This window comes from Ictidomys tridecemlineatus, chromosome 8 (assembly GCF_052094955.1).
Source record: "Ictidomys tridecemlineatus isolate mIctTri1 chromosome 8, mIctTri1.hap1, whole genome shotgun sequence".
Lineage (NCBI taxonomy): Eukaryota > Metazoa > Chordata > Mammalia > Rodentia > Sciuridae > Ictidomys > Ictidomys tridecemlineatus.
The window spans coordinates 45,883,968-45,900,554 of record NC_135484.1 but is presented as its reverse complement, the minus strand read 5'-3'; the positions used below and the strand labels follow the sequence as shown (position 1 = coordinate 45,900,554).

Here is a 16,587-nt window from a genome sequence, read left to right as displayed (position 1 = left end):
CTCATAATATAAGAAAGAAATAAAAATAAGTATCCATAAAAATGTATTATGAGTACCATAAAAAATACAATAATTTTTCTTGGGATATGTCATGAAAAATGTTTATAAGGAAATAAGCTTTGTGACGGATCTTGGAGAATGGTAAAAGATCAGTAAATATAAACGCAGAGGTCAAGATGAATAACACTGAGGCAGGAAGAAATAATTGTGCTGAAGCGAGAGGTAAATATGAAAGAGTATCTGGAAATTGTGTACCTTGTCAGACAATAAAGATTCCTTCCCTACAATAGATTCCTTCCCTACAATATTTATAACAGACTCTGTCTCTTGGTAAACCTCTTTTACCCTTCTGTAGACTTGAAGAGGAAGATTGAAAACTGCAATTACCAATCTTCACTCTGCTTCTTTTATCATTTATAAAAAATTGAAATTGTACTAATTCAGAGGGGTATAATGAAATTAAGCAAGTTAATAAAGACAGAGAATTTGTAACTGTTCCTAGAGCATATTAAATACTATAAAGATGCTTCTTCTTGTTGATGCCATTGTTGGTTATTTGGTATCCATTCAAATACTCTTTTCTTTCCATGAAGAGTTTTCTAATCTCTCCAATCCACTCTGATCTTTCATTTCACTGTACTCAAATTCAATTTTACCTAGATAATATTTAATATTTCTCCAATTATTTTGTATGTCTTCATGTTGTGCCTTCACTAGCTCATATTTTTCTTGGAAGGGACCATCAAATACTGGATACTCATTTGATGTGTCCATGGAACCAATAAAATTGAGGTCAGCTAATGGACAGTGAAAGAATGTCGTTCATATCTTAAAAATGAAAAAGTGAATAGCATGAGATGTAATTACCCATTAGCTAATGGAATGTGAACATTATAAATAAGCTCAGGAGACATCTGAGCAAACATGCTCAAATAAACACAGCATTTTACTATTTCAACATTATTCAGTAATATCAGGGAACATTTATTTGACATCTACAATTTCCTGTACATTTACTCACAATAAATTTGAAAATAAATTTATTTAGAATTTTACAACAATCTTAGAGGGTTTTGTAAATGATTGAGGTTCATAGAGTACATTTTTGCTAATAGTGATAAAGTTAAGATTTAAATCTATGTTTACCAAACTTCAAGTATGTACTGTTTTGCCTATTACATCTTCTACTGATATAAATAAATTGGAGAAAAATAATTTTCATTTTTTAGATTAAGATGGCATATAATTATAGAGTGAACAAATAAAATGAAAACAAGAAAAATAAAAATGAAGTAGGAAGGATGGATATGATCAAAACATGTATATGAGTTTATGAAAACGTCACAGTGAAACCCTCCATTTATACAATTAATGTGAGTTTATAAATAATGTTTACAAATAATGTTAGTATTACATAAAAATCTACTCTTTTTGTTTATCATTTTCCAACAAATGTTTATTAAGCACTTACACTGTTCCAAGCACACTTCTAGAATTTGGGATTTACATCTGTGAAAAAACAAAGATCCCTATCCTTGAAAGAAACTACGAGTATGTGGGATGGGACATTGAGATAGTTGTAGTATTGAATAGGTTGATCAAGATAGGCCTTATGGAAAATATTACATTTGAGCGAAGACTAAGGGGATTTTTATCTCTAGGAAATATAGGCAAATAGTATTCCAGACGGAGGAAGCTGTCATTAAAAAATTTCTAGGGAAATATGCTCCTGACATGTTTAAGAACAATAAAGAGTCCACTCTATCTGGGCAGAAATGAGAGTAGTAAGAGAGAAGCTGGAGGGGTGAGGGTACAGGTCATGGGGAGACAAATCAGGTAGGCTCTTATGGGCATTCAAAGTTGTTTCTTGGAGTCAAATGAGGACATTTTGCAGAGTGAGCATAGGAGTGACATCTTCTGATGTACAGTTTCAGTTTAAAGTAAATAACATAAAGTCATAGAATTATTTATTTAATTCAAAAGCAGGAAGCTAGCAAAGAGGAAAAATTGGTTTCACCTCTAAAACATCCAGGTAAACTTTTTTCCCTTAGGTCATCAAGGACTTTTTATTGCATATTCATTAAACTCTTTTTAGATTAATGACAGGGCGGCGGCGGCGGCGGCCTGGGGAGGCGGCGGCCTGGCCTGGCCTGTCTGGGCGCGGGCGGCGGCGGTCCAGCATCACGTCCCTGCAGTACGGGGCGGAGGAGAGGCCCCTCGCAGGTAGTTATGGCGCGGCGGATTCGTTCCCAAAGGACTTCGGCTGCGGCGTGGAGGAGGAAGAAGAGAAGGCGGCGGCGGCGGGCGGCGGGCGGCGGGGTTGGGGCGGGGGCCGCGACGGCTGTGGCCCAGGGGGCGCTGACAGCTCCAAGCCGAGGATTCTGCTCATGGGGCTGCGGCGCAGCGGCAAGTCCTCCATCCAGAAGGTGGTGTTCCATAAGATGTCACCCAATGAGACCCTCTTTTTGGAAAGTACCAACAAGATTTATAAAGACGACATTTCCAATAGCTCCTTTGTGAATTTCCAGATTTGGGATTTTCCTGGGCAGATGGACTTTTTTGACCCAACCCTTGACTACAAGATGATCTTCAGGGGAACAGGAGCATTGATATATGTCATTGATGCACAGGATGACTACATGGAGGCTTTAACAAGACTTCACATTACTGTTTCTAAAGCCTACAAAGTTAACCCAGACATGAATTTTGAGGTTTTTATTCACAAAGTTGATGGTCTGTCTGATGATCACAAAATAGAAACACAGAGGGACATTCATCAGAGGGCCAATGATGACCTTGCAGATGCTGGACTAGAAAAACTCCATCTTAGCTTTTATTTGACTAGTATCTATGACCACTCAATATTTGAAGCCTTTAGTAAGGTGGTGCAGAAACTCATTCCACAACTGCCAACCTTGGAAAACCTATTAAATACCTTTATATCAAATTCAGGTATTGAAAAAGCTTTTCTCTTTGATGTTGTCAGCAAAATCTACATTGCAACAGACAGTTCCCCCGTGGATATGCAGTCTTATGAACTTTGCTGTGACATGATTGATGTTGTAATTGATGTGTCTTGTATATATGGGTTAAAGGAAGATGGAAGTGGAAGTGCTTATGACAAAGAATCTATGGCAATTATCAAGCTGAATAACACAACTGTCCTTTATTTAAAGGAGGTGACTAAATTTTTGGCACCAGTCTGCATTCTTAGGGAAGAGAGCTTTGAACGAAAAGGTTTAATAGACTACAACTTCCACTGTTTCCGAAAAGCTATTCATGAGGTTTTTGAGGTGGGTGTGACTTCTCATAGGAGCTGTAGTCACCAGACCAGTGCCCCTAGCCTGAAAGCATTGGCACACAATGGCACGCCACGAAATGCCATCTAGTCTGAATTACAGCAACAGGGCTCGATGCCAGCTTACTCTTCACTCGAGGGTCAGATGCCACGTGCTGCAGGACATGGGAGCAGCTGCTTGTGGGAATCTGGTGCCTGTTCCACTAGAGACGAGGGGTAGAGTTTCTCATTTGGATGAAAACCCCTTCAACCAGCGGTATATAACTGAAGCTACTATTTCTTTTTTTAAAAATGGCAAAAAAAAAAAAAAAGGAATTCTAGACACCACAGAACTCAAGTGTGTCTTTCTCCTCTTTTGGGTCCTACTTAGATAGTTGGGATATTTTGGACCTGGAGATCACACCATTTATTCATCATACCAGGGAATGTTGCCATCAATTCCAGCTGAAAATAATAGAAAAAACTGAATTTTTATATGCTTCCTTTAGGTTTTTGTTTGAGTAGTCTCTAAACCCTGCTTTGCTTGAGTTCTAACACTGCCTCTCCGATCTCAGTTTTGGACATTGCACCTCTAAGACCTTTGAAATGCACTCGCTTGCTAACTCAGAGGACGCATCGCATCGTCTGATCGCAGCAAAAGACATTCCTGTGATTGTTATTGAAGAAATGAGAGAAAATTTTGTGCTGCATCAGGTGGAGAGCAAGGCTCAACAGTGGCTGCACCCATTCCCTTGGAAGTATTGAGGAAAAAACTTTGAAGCAGAAGAAAATTTTTACACCTGTGTTTTGAATACCAGATGTATGAGTTTTTTCCTCCTGCGTTTGATAAATGATCATGCTAAATGTAACAAAGGAGTTTAATTTTTTCCCCACAATCCCCTTCTAGGGGGATTATGTCACTGAAATATTTAGTCCACTTTTCTTTAATCTTGATATCAGCCTCCCCATACCTTTTATTCTAAGCTATCTAGATTCTTTAAGAATTGATGTTTGTTGACCACGAATGACTCTAAAGCACTGGTGAACTCCACTGGGTGTTGGAGAGAGCATGCCGTGCCACATGTGCTGTTTAACATACCTTGTCTCCAGTATTCTGACACCAAGTATCAACTGTGGTACTTACTTCACCTGGGATATTAATTTGTAATTGTTTCTTTTTGTCAGTGCTTGATACCCTTTCTGTTGATTTAAATTTACACATTATTTTTACTCCACATGCCTGGTAGTCATATGTCCCAAAGCCACTGGACCACTTGAGTACTTAAGTGCCACTGTTTAATGGAATATATATATTCAGGTCTGTAAACCTAACAGTGTGACTTGGAGTGCTTCCTTCAGGTGATTTTGACTGTTGAGTATTTACATGGACCATGGTGATATCCAAAAGAAAATGCTTTTATATTTATAGATTATTTCATTGAACTATATATAAAATGGGTATCAATAAATGTATTTACTCCAAAAAAAAATAAAAATAAATTAATGACAAATATCACACAGATAATTCTAATTTTAATAAAGGTAAATAATTCTTGGCTCACCTAGGGCAAGAATAATACTTTAATATCTAATCACTAATTTTTTGTTATTAAATACAAATATTAATAATAATTTAAAATGTGTATTAATTTATCCAGTCATTATAAATCAACTGTCATAATAAAATATTTTGGTTAAACTTGTTCTAATATGCATAATAGTTGGGCTTTGGGGACGTCTGGAGAATTTGGTGTAGCTTGAAATCATGAACCTCCTGCAGAGAATACATGAGCAGTCTTAACTACAGAAGTTTTTAGTAATAACAGTGTGCAAGGGAGAGAGAGAGAACAGGAAGAACCAGGGCTAAAACTGGCTACAGACCAGATGGGAGTGAACACTGGCAGATCCGGTGTTCGCTGTGTATGGCAAACTTCTCTACTGAGGACAGCACTGAGAGATAACCCAAGGCAGGGAAGCCAAATAGGCTGCTACATTGTTCACCTACTATATTAGTGTGCTAGAGTTACTAGGTGGATTAAACAACACAAATCTGTTCTCACAATTCTGGAGATTAAAATCCAAGATCAAGGTGTTGGCAAGTCTGGTTTCCTCTAAGGCACGTTTTGTTGGCTTCCAACTAGCTGTCTTTTCCTTATGTTCTCACATAGTCACCCCTTGCTCTGTGTGTTGTCTGTATTGTATGCTCTTCCAGTCATATTGGATTCAATCCATCCACATGTCCTACTGATATAAATAAATTGGAGAAAAATAATTTTCATTTTTTAGATTAAGATGGCATGTAATTATAGAGTGAACAAATAAAATGAAAACAAGAAAAATAAAAATGAAGTAGGAAGGGTGGATATCACCTTGAAGGACCTCATCTCCAAGTATGGTCAAACTTATTCTAATATGCATAATAGTTGGGCTTTGGGGATGTCTGGAGAATTTTGAAGCACCAGGGTGAAGATTTCAACATATGAATTTTTATGGAGCATGAATCACCCTATAACACCTTGCATCAAGATCCAAATGATCTATCTGGTTGAAACAAGACTCAGGTCTGGAGTACTCAGTTACCTAATTAAGCTCTAGGTAAAACAGGAGACCCAAAATATTATGTTTTTGTTTGTTTGTGGGAGTAGCATATTTGTTATTACAGATTTTGATAATTTAAAAAATGTCAAAACAGTTATCCTGGAAAAAGCAGCATTTTGTTGTACTTTCTTGTATTTATTATAATAGTCTTAATTTTTAAAGTCAGTCTTCCTGTGACAAACCATGTGTAAGAGCTAAGAGAGCAGCCAAGTCAAGTGGGAATACACTGGAGGCCCAAATCTGCACCAAAACAGAAAACTGCAGCCCAGTTATAGGCTTGAGAAGAGAAAGAGAAGCAAATGGAAGGCTACCACTTTGGACTGGGGATGGCAAGCACTTATTCCAGACACATCAGATACAGGAGACTTGAGACACCAGGTTTCATCCATCATAGAATAGGCCCATCATAAGATAAATCCTAAACAACATAGTGGAAAGACATAGGCTTCAAAGTGGAAATATTTTGCACGCTCCCAGTACCCTCTCATATGTACATACATATTTCCATACGGAAACATGCTGATTTGTGAGCCTGTGGGAATATGACCAAAATTCTCTCAATCTCAATGCCCGTAAATATCTCCATAAATATTAGCTGCTTTTCTCCTCTTGCAGTTGAGTAAGTCTACAGGAGATAGTTACCATAAATTATTAATTGAACTAGTGAAAAATAAAGCATAAAGAAATTAGTCCAAAACAGATATAGAATATATCTTCAGCTACCAATTCCCAAAAAGTTACAAGTAAGATTTAGTTTCCTGATGTTGCATTAACGGTTATGAAAATACCAAAGAATAAAGGTATTTTCTTTCATTTTTATCCAATGGTGAAATCTCCCCTGAACACCAAATATTAGATTATTTTGTCAAGCTTAAATATTTGCTATTGCCATAGAAGCATGATGTTGACATTTCTGGTTGCTAGAAGCATCATAGCCTTGGATGCATATACAATAGCTTTCTCTTGGCTCAAATAGGGGAATTTTAGACTTAGTTCTGGAAATTATGGGAAGCCACTGAATGACTTCAAAGAGAAGATAAGGTTTTCAGATTTGTGTTTTAGAAAGGTATCTGTAGGATTGTGGAGAAAAATGTCAGTTCGTTGAGTTTCACTCACATTTGATGTAAGAGGCACTAGATCTGGTAAATACCATTCCAAAATGGAGAAAAATCAACACATTGTCCAGAAAGGAATGTAGGTAGAAACCTCTGTGTAGTTCATCTTTGGCTTCAGTCTTCTTATCCTTGAAAATAATTATTAATCACTAAGTCTGGTTACACTGTTGATATCAGATTTTTGCATAATTGATTGGATGGGAATCTGAATCAGGTACTTTGAAGCTTCAATGATTGGATGGTTGTGGGGATTGAATAAGAGCTGTAAAGCCCTTGTCATATTTAAAAGCTAATCAAAAACCTTTATTACTTGTATCCCTTCATACATCTGATTTTGTTTCAGCGAATAAGCCAGTGCTGAACACAAAGTCAGTATTCAATCAATATGTGCGCATTGGAAATTATGTACATTTTAAAAAATAGACTATTTTACATATACCTAGGTAGGAAACTAATTCTACAGTGAATTATCTTTATTTGCAAATCTTATTTTTTGCTGACTATTGTAAAAGCTAAAAGTTTAATTTTGCACAATTCTTCATACTTTCAAAGAATTTTTCAGCTATATTAATAGGGAAACTATAGGAAAATATATTCTTATCTCCAAGGAAGAAATGGGAAAAAACCTTTGCAGATACATTAAAGAATTCTTCCAAATGACACAGAACCAGTGTAATTTAACATACATTAAAGTGTCCCTGAAGCTGAACCCAAGCTCAGACTTACTTTTTCCTTGCCCAATAATTTTTTCCATATGCCAAACTATTTCGGGTAAATAAAAATGTACCTACAGTGTACCTGAAGGAACAATTAATTTGACTAAAATAATATAAAGTATTAGACAATGAGCTGGGCCTGATGGCACAGGCCTGTAAACCCAGCAGCTCCAGAGGCTGAGGCAGGAGAATTAAAATTCTGCAATTTAGCGAGGCCCTTAGCAATTTAGGAAGACCCTACATCAAAATAATAATAATAATAATAACAATAATAATAATAATAATAATGATGATGATGGACTGGGGATGTGACTCAGTGGTTAAGTGCTCCTGGGTTTAATTCTGTTCCACCTCCTAAACTCCCCCTCACTCTCCTTACCCCCTCCCCAGAAAAGAATTAGGCTAATTCATTTTAGGCTGGGCACAGAGTAGGCACTGATGTTTGCATAATTATAAACAACATGTAACAGCATGCCTATTACAGTGCCTGGTTTACAGTAATCCGTATTTACAAAATAGTTATTGTTTAAATTCCTCTTTTCGATAAATATTTTAAAGGAGTCGCTTTCCCCTAATTAAAATTTAAGGATAAGGTTCATTATTTTAACAGTTTCTATTTGGGCCTAACACATCACATTGGAAAGCTGCCCTCTGCCTCACGTGATTTATCCCTTCCACTAGCCAGATGCAAATTACACTTTGCTTGCTAAACTTATGACTCAAAAGCCCCTGATGGCTTTTTGTAGCCCTTTCTGACACAGCCAGAGAATTCAATGCCCTTCCCAATAGAAACAACTAAGGGCCTTCTCCTAAGCTGGAGGTCCGCTACAGCGAAACCTCCCTTAGAAAAGGCGAATGAGAAGGCAGCGTCCCCTTTAACTCCCGCCCATCACGCCGGCAGCATCCAATCACTTTTCTCTGTGGCGTGGCCGGGGCCTAGGACTGGCTCCCCGGAGGACGGGCGCGAGACCAGCGCGCATGGGCGGAGCACAGAGATTTGTCTGTCACGTGCGGTCCCCAGGCCTCCCAGCCTAGCTGAGCGCCCGGCGGGGCTGGCTGGGGGGCGGGGCTGGCTGGGGGGCGGGGCTGGCTGGGGGGCGGGGCTGGCTGGGGGGCGGGGCTGGCTGGGGGCGGGGCTGGCTGGGGGGGGCTGGCTGGGGGGGGCTGGCTGGGGGCGGGGCGGGGTGGGGGCGGGGCCCGAGAGCTGCTGCGCCTGCGTGGTGGGCGTTCTCCGGGAGCAGTTGCTGCCGCCGCGAACGCCTCAGCCAGCTGCCGTCGCTGTTGCCTCCGCCAGCACCACCACCGCCGCTGCTGGGTTCGGGTGTAAAATTCGGAATCCCTGCGTCTGGTTAACAATGAAGCAGAGTTGGAACGTGCCGGCTTTCCTCAGCAAGCTGTGGACGTTTGTGGAGGAAACCCACACCAACGAGTTCACCACCTGGAGCCAGGTATGGTCGGGGCACCGCGGTCTCCGAACCGCCTCCTACCGCTCCCTCCTGCGGGGTTGTCCCTCGGGGCCTGCGGCTCCACGCTCCCTGCCAGGCGCGCGGCGGCTGTGCGGCACCGCGCGCGGCCTTTGCGCGCAGCCTCTAGAAGACCCCTGGTGTTGTACACGAGGGGAGCTGGGCCCGGCCGCACCGCTCGCCGCAGGCCGCGGTGGGGGAGGGGCGGCCCGTAACGGTCGTCCGGGTAGCGTTCCGAAGCGGCCCCGCGCAGCCTAGGCAGACGAGGTACCTAGGGCGCGGGAGCCACGTTATTGCACACTCATCCTCCATCCGGCTCGGGTAGGGATCGGAACCCGGAGATCCAGGCCGGGCTCTTCGGCGCGGGGTTAGCTGGGGAAATCTGTACCCTAGCGACCTGACCACACGCACACACCCCTCGCTTTGCATCTGGGATCTTTTATGTGGAGAGCTGTCTGGGGAGTAGGCAGATGTTCAGACGCAGGGTATTGCTTATCAATGGCTTTTTCAAACATTAAATAGAAAATGGCAAAGTATTCTTTGGAGACGGGCCATTTGTGTAATCGGGTATTTTATAATTATGATAATGAAAGTGCTAATAGACCGTGTTCAGTAACTTGATGAGGAGCTAAGGATGAATTACTAAATTTCCCCAGTTGCCCGCAGAATGGTATATGGGTGCCTAGATTATTTGATCATGACTCTGCTTCCAAACAAGGATAACCCCGCTCAAGCCTTTTATCCAGTCTGGTCTAAGTTTCTCTGTGCATAAGATGGATGGATGAATGGGTTGCCTCCATGACCCGAGACCCTTTCTAGTTCCAAACACAAAGATTCTAGACAGAATGATTATTAACATCGACACTACATTTACTTTAGTAGACACTTGGATTATTGGAATCAGTTTATGAGGTATTTTGGGTTTTTCTTAACTGTAGATGATCACTTAGTTGGGAATATTTTCATGTATGGAGTTTTTGAGAACAAGTCAAAACTACCAGCATAATGCCTGACACCTGTTACGTGCTAAATAAATGTTGTCTCCTTTCCCGTTTTCTTTCTGCTTGTTTCCTTTTTATTAATAGTTTTCAATTTTATTTTTAATAGTGTACCATATCAAGCATATGAGATTTTGACTATTCTTAGTGTCATTTATTCATTTTTAAACTTTCTAGTGTTTAATTTTCTTGTGTTGTCAACTGGATTTTTTTTTTAAACCCTCTGGGTGAAGCTGTGCATATTAAGCATTTGATGAATTCTGTACAGTTGTGCAAGGAAAGGTGAAAATAAGAAAGCCAGCCACTAGGATGTACTTAAAATAAACAGATGTCTCATGCTTTTCATCAGTCAGAAGGATTAAAAGTTGACAAGGATGGATCAGCACAGAGTGTTACTCATCTATGTATCCATGTTAGAAATTGGATGAGGTACTCTTTCTGCCTGAGCTGACTTTATCATACCTTTTTGACTTGGAAAAGCCTTATTTATACTACTTAGAAATGGTACCTACATATATTGGTAATTGGTTTTAATAAAAGGTTATTATTATGTTAGTGGCAAGTCCAATAATTTCTCATACGCCTAGTATATTAATAACATTCTTATTTTCTCTGCAGTATCAAATGCAGAGTTTCATACTCATCCACAAATACTTAATTTCATGAATTTTAAGGCAAAGAAATAAGACCATCATTTTATATTCCATTATTAAATTATTAAGTCAGCTTTTTTTTTTTCTTTCTGCACAGGGGATTGAATTCACAGGCATTTAATTGCTAAGCCATATCCCCAGCCCTTTTTATTTTTTATTTTGAGACTGGGTCTCAAAAGTTGCTGAAGCTGGCTTTGAATTTGCAGCCCTCCTCCCTCAGCCTCCTGAGTCACTAGGATTACAGGCATGGGACACTGTGCCCAGCTTAGTGTATATTTTAACTACTCATTTTTCTAATATACCAGTAGGAAAATGAAAATGAACTCAGGTCTGTATCTGTGCCAGAGTTACAATAAGTGTTTAGTGTTTGATGAATGAGTGAAATCCCTGTGCTAGTGGTAGAAATGATAAAGAACATTTGAAAAGAATTTTAGAGATCATCTAGTTTAACTCCATCTCACCCACCATAATTGAGGATTCTAGGCTTAGACAGGTTGGATTACTTAGCTATAGTTACACAGCTAGTCAAGATTGGAGATCAGCCTTTTAACTTAGATTTCTGATCCCCAAGGTCAATTTTCTAACAATAGATTTCTGAGCTCCACCAACTGTACTAAAGTTAATATAGAGATTAGCACCATATTTAATTTTTATTTTCTTTGGTACCGAGTATTGAACCCAGAAGCACTCAACTGCTGAACCACATCCCCAGTCCTATTTTGTATTTTATTTAGAGACAAGGTCTCACTGAGTTGCCTAGTGGCTCACTGTTGCTGAGGCTGGCTTTGAACTCAAGATCCTCCTGCCTCAGCCTCCTGAGCCGCTGGGATTACAGGTGTGCTCCACCATGCCTGGTTCCATGTTTAATTTTATACGAAAATGATGTCCATGGGGCTGGGGATGTGACTCAAGTGGTAGCGCGCTCACCTGGCATGTGTGCGGCCCGGGTTCGATCCTTAGCACCACATACAAAGATGTTGTGTCCGCCGATAACTAAAAAATAAAGATTAAAATTCTCTCTCTCCCCTCTCTCTGTTTAAAAAAAAAATGATATCCTTCACAAGTTAGTGGATAAATCTGGATAAATGTTATCTAGTACTAACCTAGTAGCTTAGTGCACCTGCCTATCTTCAATCATGCTGTCACACATATTTTCTAAAAGCAGTGCTGACACTGAAAGGTAAAACTTTTAAACAGTGATGTTAGATGAAAAACCAAAATAAATTACCCGCATCTTTTAAAAGTTGCTATTTATAGTTGTTTCTGTTTTATTTATTTATTTTCCCATACTTGTGCTGCACTTCTGTTGAGGTAATTTAGCATTTATAGTATCTGATTGAAAATCGTATTAAGACCTTTTAGAAGAAGCAGATGTTTTGGGAACCAAGGAATCTCTTAGGCATTTTTCCCCCAGTGGCGGAAAATAATCTCTAACTTGAGTGTAAGGCAAGGACAGAAAACTCACCAGCTGCAGTTTGGAAAGTTTGGCTTAACAGTTCTAAAGACTTACGTAACTTTAGTTTTTCTTGAAATTTGACAAAATTAAGTGAAATAATCCTCTCTTCATTAAACAGAAATAATATTGTGAATGATCAAAATTATACTAAATTCGTTACTGACTCAAAATTTTTAATAAGTCTTTAGATCCAAGGTCTTTAAGAAAAACACACTATACATATTTCAGTTTTTCCTTTATTCTCTCCCCAAACAAAAAGTTGTCTTTTTTTTTTTTTAACATTTCCCATAACTTCAAAATTTCATATAATAGTTCTTTGTTCAGGTAAACAATTTATTTCCACAGTCAAGAGATAGTATTTTCAGACAACCTAAAGCATGTTTTTAAATGTAATATATCCTAAAGAGAAGGGCACATGTATAGCTAGGAAGAAACTGGGGAAACCTGATACTCAGAGACAAGAGGTTATGGAGGTTAAATGAAAGTTCTTGTCATTGATAGTGAAGAACAGCTTTTACTGCTATTGAATGTTGATAATTATTATAAAGTAGCATAAAAGAAGGAAATTACTATAAGGTCAGTATTCTTACCTTTGTCTCTGTTTCTCAAATTGCTTGAGAAGGATGCACGATTTCACTAGAGACCTCATACCCATTTGTTCCACTTTTTGTGCCTTTTGGAAATTCTCTAGTATTCTCAAATCAGCACAGATGAATAAAGAAATAGGAGGTGGAGGGAGCAAACCAGAAAACTGTAGTGTTTTCTAGCTGTTTTGAAGGAATTTGAATATCCCGGCAACCATTGCATTATTTTGATGTTCTAGAGTGAAACACAAACATGGCAAAGTAAGGGTAAAATCCAAGTTAGATGGGCCTGCAAAAAAGTTGGAAGACTCATTTGCAAATTATTTTTATTTGTATATGTAAAAGAGGAGTTAAAGACTTAAGAAATAATTGGTGAACATTGAGAAGTTACAGACTTGTTAAAGTTGCACATTTATATTCTAGAAATTGTTTTCAGTGATCCTAAAGTATTAGATTATTTGTAAGAACATTTTGAGCATTCTACACTAAGAGTGCCAAAAGTTTAATTTAGACATTAGCAATGGCTACTGACTACTTTTGGAAAGTTTGCCAACATTTATGGGTAAGGATGGAGGAGAAGGTACCAATCTCTTGTCCCACTCAGTAATGGCTTTCTGACCCTTGTAAAATGTTTAGGGAGAAGGGAGAATTCACTGTTGAATTGCTTGAGCCTTATGGGTTTATGGCAATAAGGTTGAATTTTTGTACTCAAAGATGTAATTGATTAATTTTAGAGTAGAGACTGAAGGAATACCAAAGTAGAGACACAGAATGATAGGAGTGAATGAGGGCTTTGTGTGAGGAAGACAATGCAAATTCAAATAAGAAACTTTCATCTTTATTTGATATTATCCAAGAGTTGAGATTCGACAGATACGATTGAGTATATTGAACTAAAGATTCATTTAGTAAGTTAATCATAAATATTTGTTGTGGACCTGTTAATGCCCAGTATGCTAGGTACTAGGAATTTATTCAGTAGTGAACCAAAGTGCTTTTGTTCGTGGAGTTTACATTCTAGTAGAAGGTACTGATAGATAAAATAAGCCAATATGAATAACTGAGCAGTGATAAGTACCATAAAGGAGAGCAAACAGGTTAACAGTCTGTCAGCTATGATCCAATCAAAAGACAACATCCACAGAATATTTTCAATAGGGAAAGTTTAATAGAATTACTATTTCATAGGAATTGGAGTAAAGAAAACTCTAAAGAATATAGGGGTAGTTAGTAGGAACAGTCAGTGTTGGTATAGCTATGATAATGCCATAGTAGGGACACTTCCCTCAAAGCTAGGATTCTGGCCTTGTTGGAGAAAGTGTAGCCATATTTCACTGAATGGAAGAGAAGTCATTTGTGTTGGACTGGTGGAACTTACTGGAAATCTGACATTTAGAACTCTGAGCAAGGATTGATCAACTACAGCCCAAATGCCAGTCATCTGTTTTATGAATTTAATCGGAACATAGCCGTGATCAGTCTATTTATATGTTGCCTATAGCTGCTTTTTTTTGTTACACAGAGAAAATCTTGACCTTATCAACAAGCAAAAAATATTTATCTGGCCCTTTTAAGAAAAATTCAGACCCCTGTTTGAGAGTAAATTTGTTCTTTGGATTTCCATATCCAAGTGTGAATGTTGGGAGAGGTATTGCTAGGGACATTTCACTGCCCAAGGATAAGAGGGAGTGACAGGGAAAGTTGTGCTTTGTTTGCTTCCTATCATCATGCATTACAAGAGCTAGGTGCTTGCAGGTTCTCTCAAATATCCTCTACCACAAAAGAGTTAATTGTGGCAATTAGAATTTAAGGTACCCTGTTCCATGTTTGCAGAAGGTACAAAAAATAACGTGTTTGGAGCAATAAATTGATAATTGGCACATAAACTGAGTGAAATTTGTGGATACTTGGAAGGGTGAGAAGGAAAGCTGTATTAAAGAGATGGCATTTGAGCACAGACCTAAATGATTAGAAAGGACGGATCACAGAAAGGGGGAGTAGCAAATGTAAAGTCCTTGAATATGGAATGTTTAAGAAAGTAAGAAGGCCCATGTTGTTGATATATCTTTTAGAGACTAGGAGAGAGAGATCAGAAAAGTAGAAGCAGATGGCCTAGGGCCATAAGGTTGTAATAGGGATATTGGCAGCTAGTTAGAAGACTGAGAGTTTTCCAGTGTGGTATTGAAAATGGTGGCTGAAACTAGGCTAGTTGTATTCATAGTGGTCTGAGAAGAGGTCAGATTCTATTTCCACTTTGAAGGTAGAGCTTCAAGACTTGCTAGTAAATTGTCTGTAGAGAAGGAACAAAGAATTAACAACGGTTCAGATTTAGCCTGAACAGAAACGTTGGTTGAGGTTACTGTTTTTAAATTTGAGATTAAAAATGAATCATTGAGGCTGAGTGCCATGGTGCACACCTGTCCAGTACCTGGGAGGCCGAAGCAGGACCATCAAAAGTTGAAAGCCAGCCTCAGCAAAAGCAAGGCACTAAATAACTTAGTAATACCCTGTCGCTAATAAAATATAAAGTAGGGCTGGGGATGTGGCTTAGTGGTCAGTTGAGTTCTCTGAGTTCAATCACTGGTCATAGTAGTTCCCTCCTCCCCTTTCCCCTCCCCCCAAAAAAGGTGAGAGAAATGCAGTACAGGAAGAACAGGAATATTTCTGAACAGCTTGATGGATTTCCCTACCCTGAGATATCTAAGTGGAAATGTTGGGTATGAGTTATTGGGTATGAGTTTGGCTTTCAGGGCAGAGTTTGGCGCTTGTGAGCGGCAAAGTCATGGGGCTGAATGAAATCTGGGAAAACTGATGAAGCAACTGGAACTGAAAGATTGGGTATTCAGCATCCAGAGGATGTAAAGTCAAGAACAAGCCAGCATAGGAGTCTGAGAACAAACAGTGGAAAAAGAGGAATATCAGGGAGTAAGGTCATCGAAGTTAATGAAAGAAAATGGTTTAGGAAGATAAATGATCAACTGTGTCACATGCTGTTACTAATATTTTTATATCAGGTGTCTGTAAGGTATGTCTATATATGAATTAGTTGCTTGGAATTAGAACGTGAATATTTTAAGATAGTGCACGTTGTTTCTCAAAGAGATCAAATCTATTTTTTTTTAATAGAGAGAGAAAGAGAGAATTTTTGATATTTATTTTTTATTTTTTGGCAGACACAACATCTTTGTTTGTATGTGGTGCTGAAGATCGAACTCGGGCCGCACACATGCCAGGTGAGTGCGCTACCTCTTGTGCCACATCCCCAGCCCGAGAGTAAATCTATTTACTCTCCTATTATTAGCTGTGCTTGAATTTCTCAGTTAATTTTCTTCCTCAAACTGTATATTATCAGTCTTAATTTTTAACAATTAATGGATATTGTGGGTGGCCACCATGTCCTGTGACCAGAGTTTTCCTCTCCTGATTAGTTGAGGCCCTATCAGTTACTTTCAGTGATCCTGCCAGTTTCAAGTGACTGTAGATGGTGGCCCCTATCTTGAGAGTAGTAAAAATGCCGCCAAGTGTGTCTTCATGCTTGGGCATGCCTTCCTACATCCCCAGGGATCTAGTTACCTTACCTGTCCTTGTAACCCTGGCCCTCTTGACCTTTTTTGGATGGAAATTTCTAAGAACCAGAGTCCCCCTGAATAAAAGACCAGGCCAGAACCTGCTAGCTCTCTCGCGCCAGCCTCTTGTGACATTCCTAGCTCTCCCTTTTGGGGAGCTT

General features: G+C 39.2%; 2 protein-coding genes across 2 annotated transcripts in view; both read left to right on the top strand.

Moving 5' to 3' along the window:
* The first annotated feature begins 2,084 nt into the window (after positions 1 to 2,084).
* On the top strand, positions 2,085 to 4,689 carry LOC144366071 (ras-related GTP-binding protein C). Its single transcript, XM_078019347.1, has one exon. It carries the CDS (start codon positions 2,100 to 2,102, stop codon positions 3,387 to 3,389), a length of 1,290 nt encoding a protein of 429 aa, XP_077875473.1. The 5' UTR covers positions 2,085 to 2,099; the 3' UTR covers positions 3,390 to 4,689.
* Positions 4,690 to 8,906: 4,217 nt separating this feature from the next.
* Positions 8,907 to 16,587, top strand: part of LOC144366070 (heat shock factor protein 2-like) — a 112,772-nt gene continuing 105,091 nt past the window's right edge. Inside the window, exons 1-2 of the mRNA XM_078019345.1 lie at positions 8,907 to 9,154; positions 16,034 to 16,093. Coding sequence (XP_077875471.1) covers positions 9,062 to 9,154; positions 16,034 to 16,093 — 153 coding nt within the window. The 5' untranslated portion in view covers positions 8,907 to 9,061. The remainder of the gene's footprint in view (positions 9,155 to 16,033; positions 16,094 to 16,587) is intronic.

Coding starts and splice junctions, on each gene's coding strand:
- LOC144366071 (XM_078019347.1), top strand. CDS start 2,100: ATGACAGGGCGGCGGCGGCGGCGGCCTGGGGAGGCGGCGGCCTGGCCT.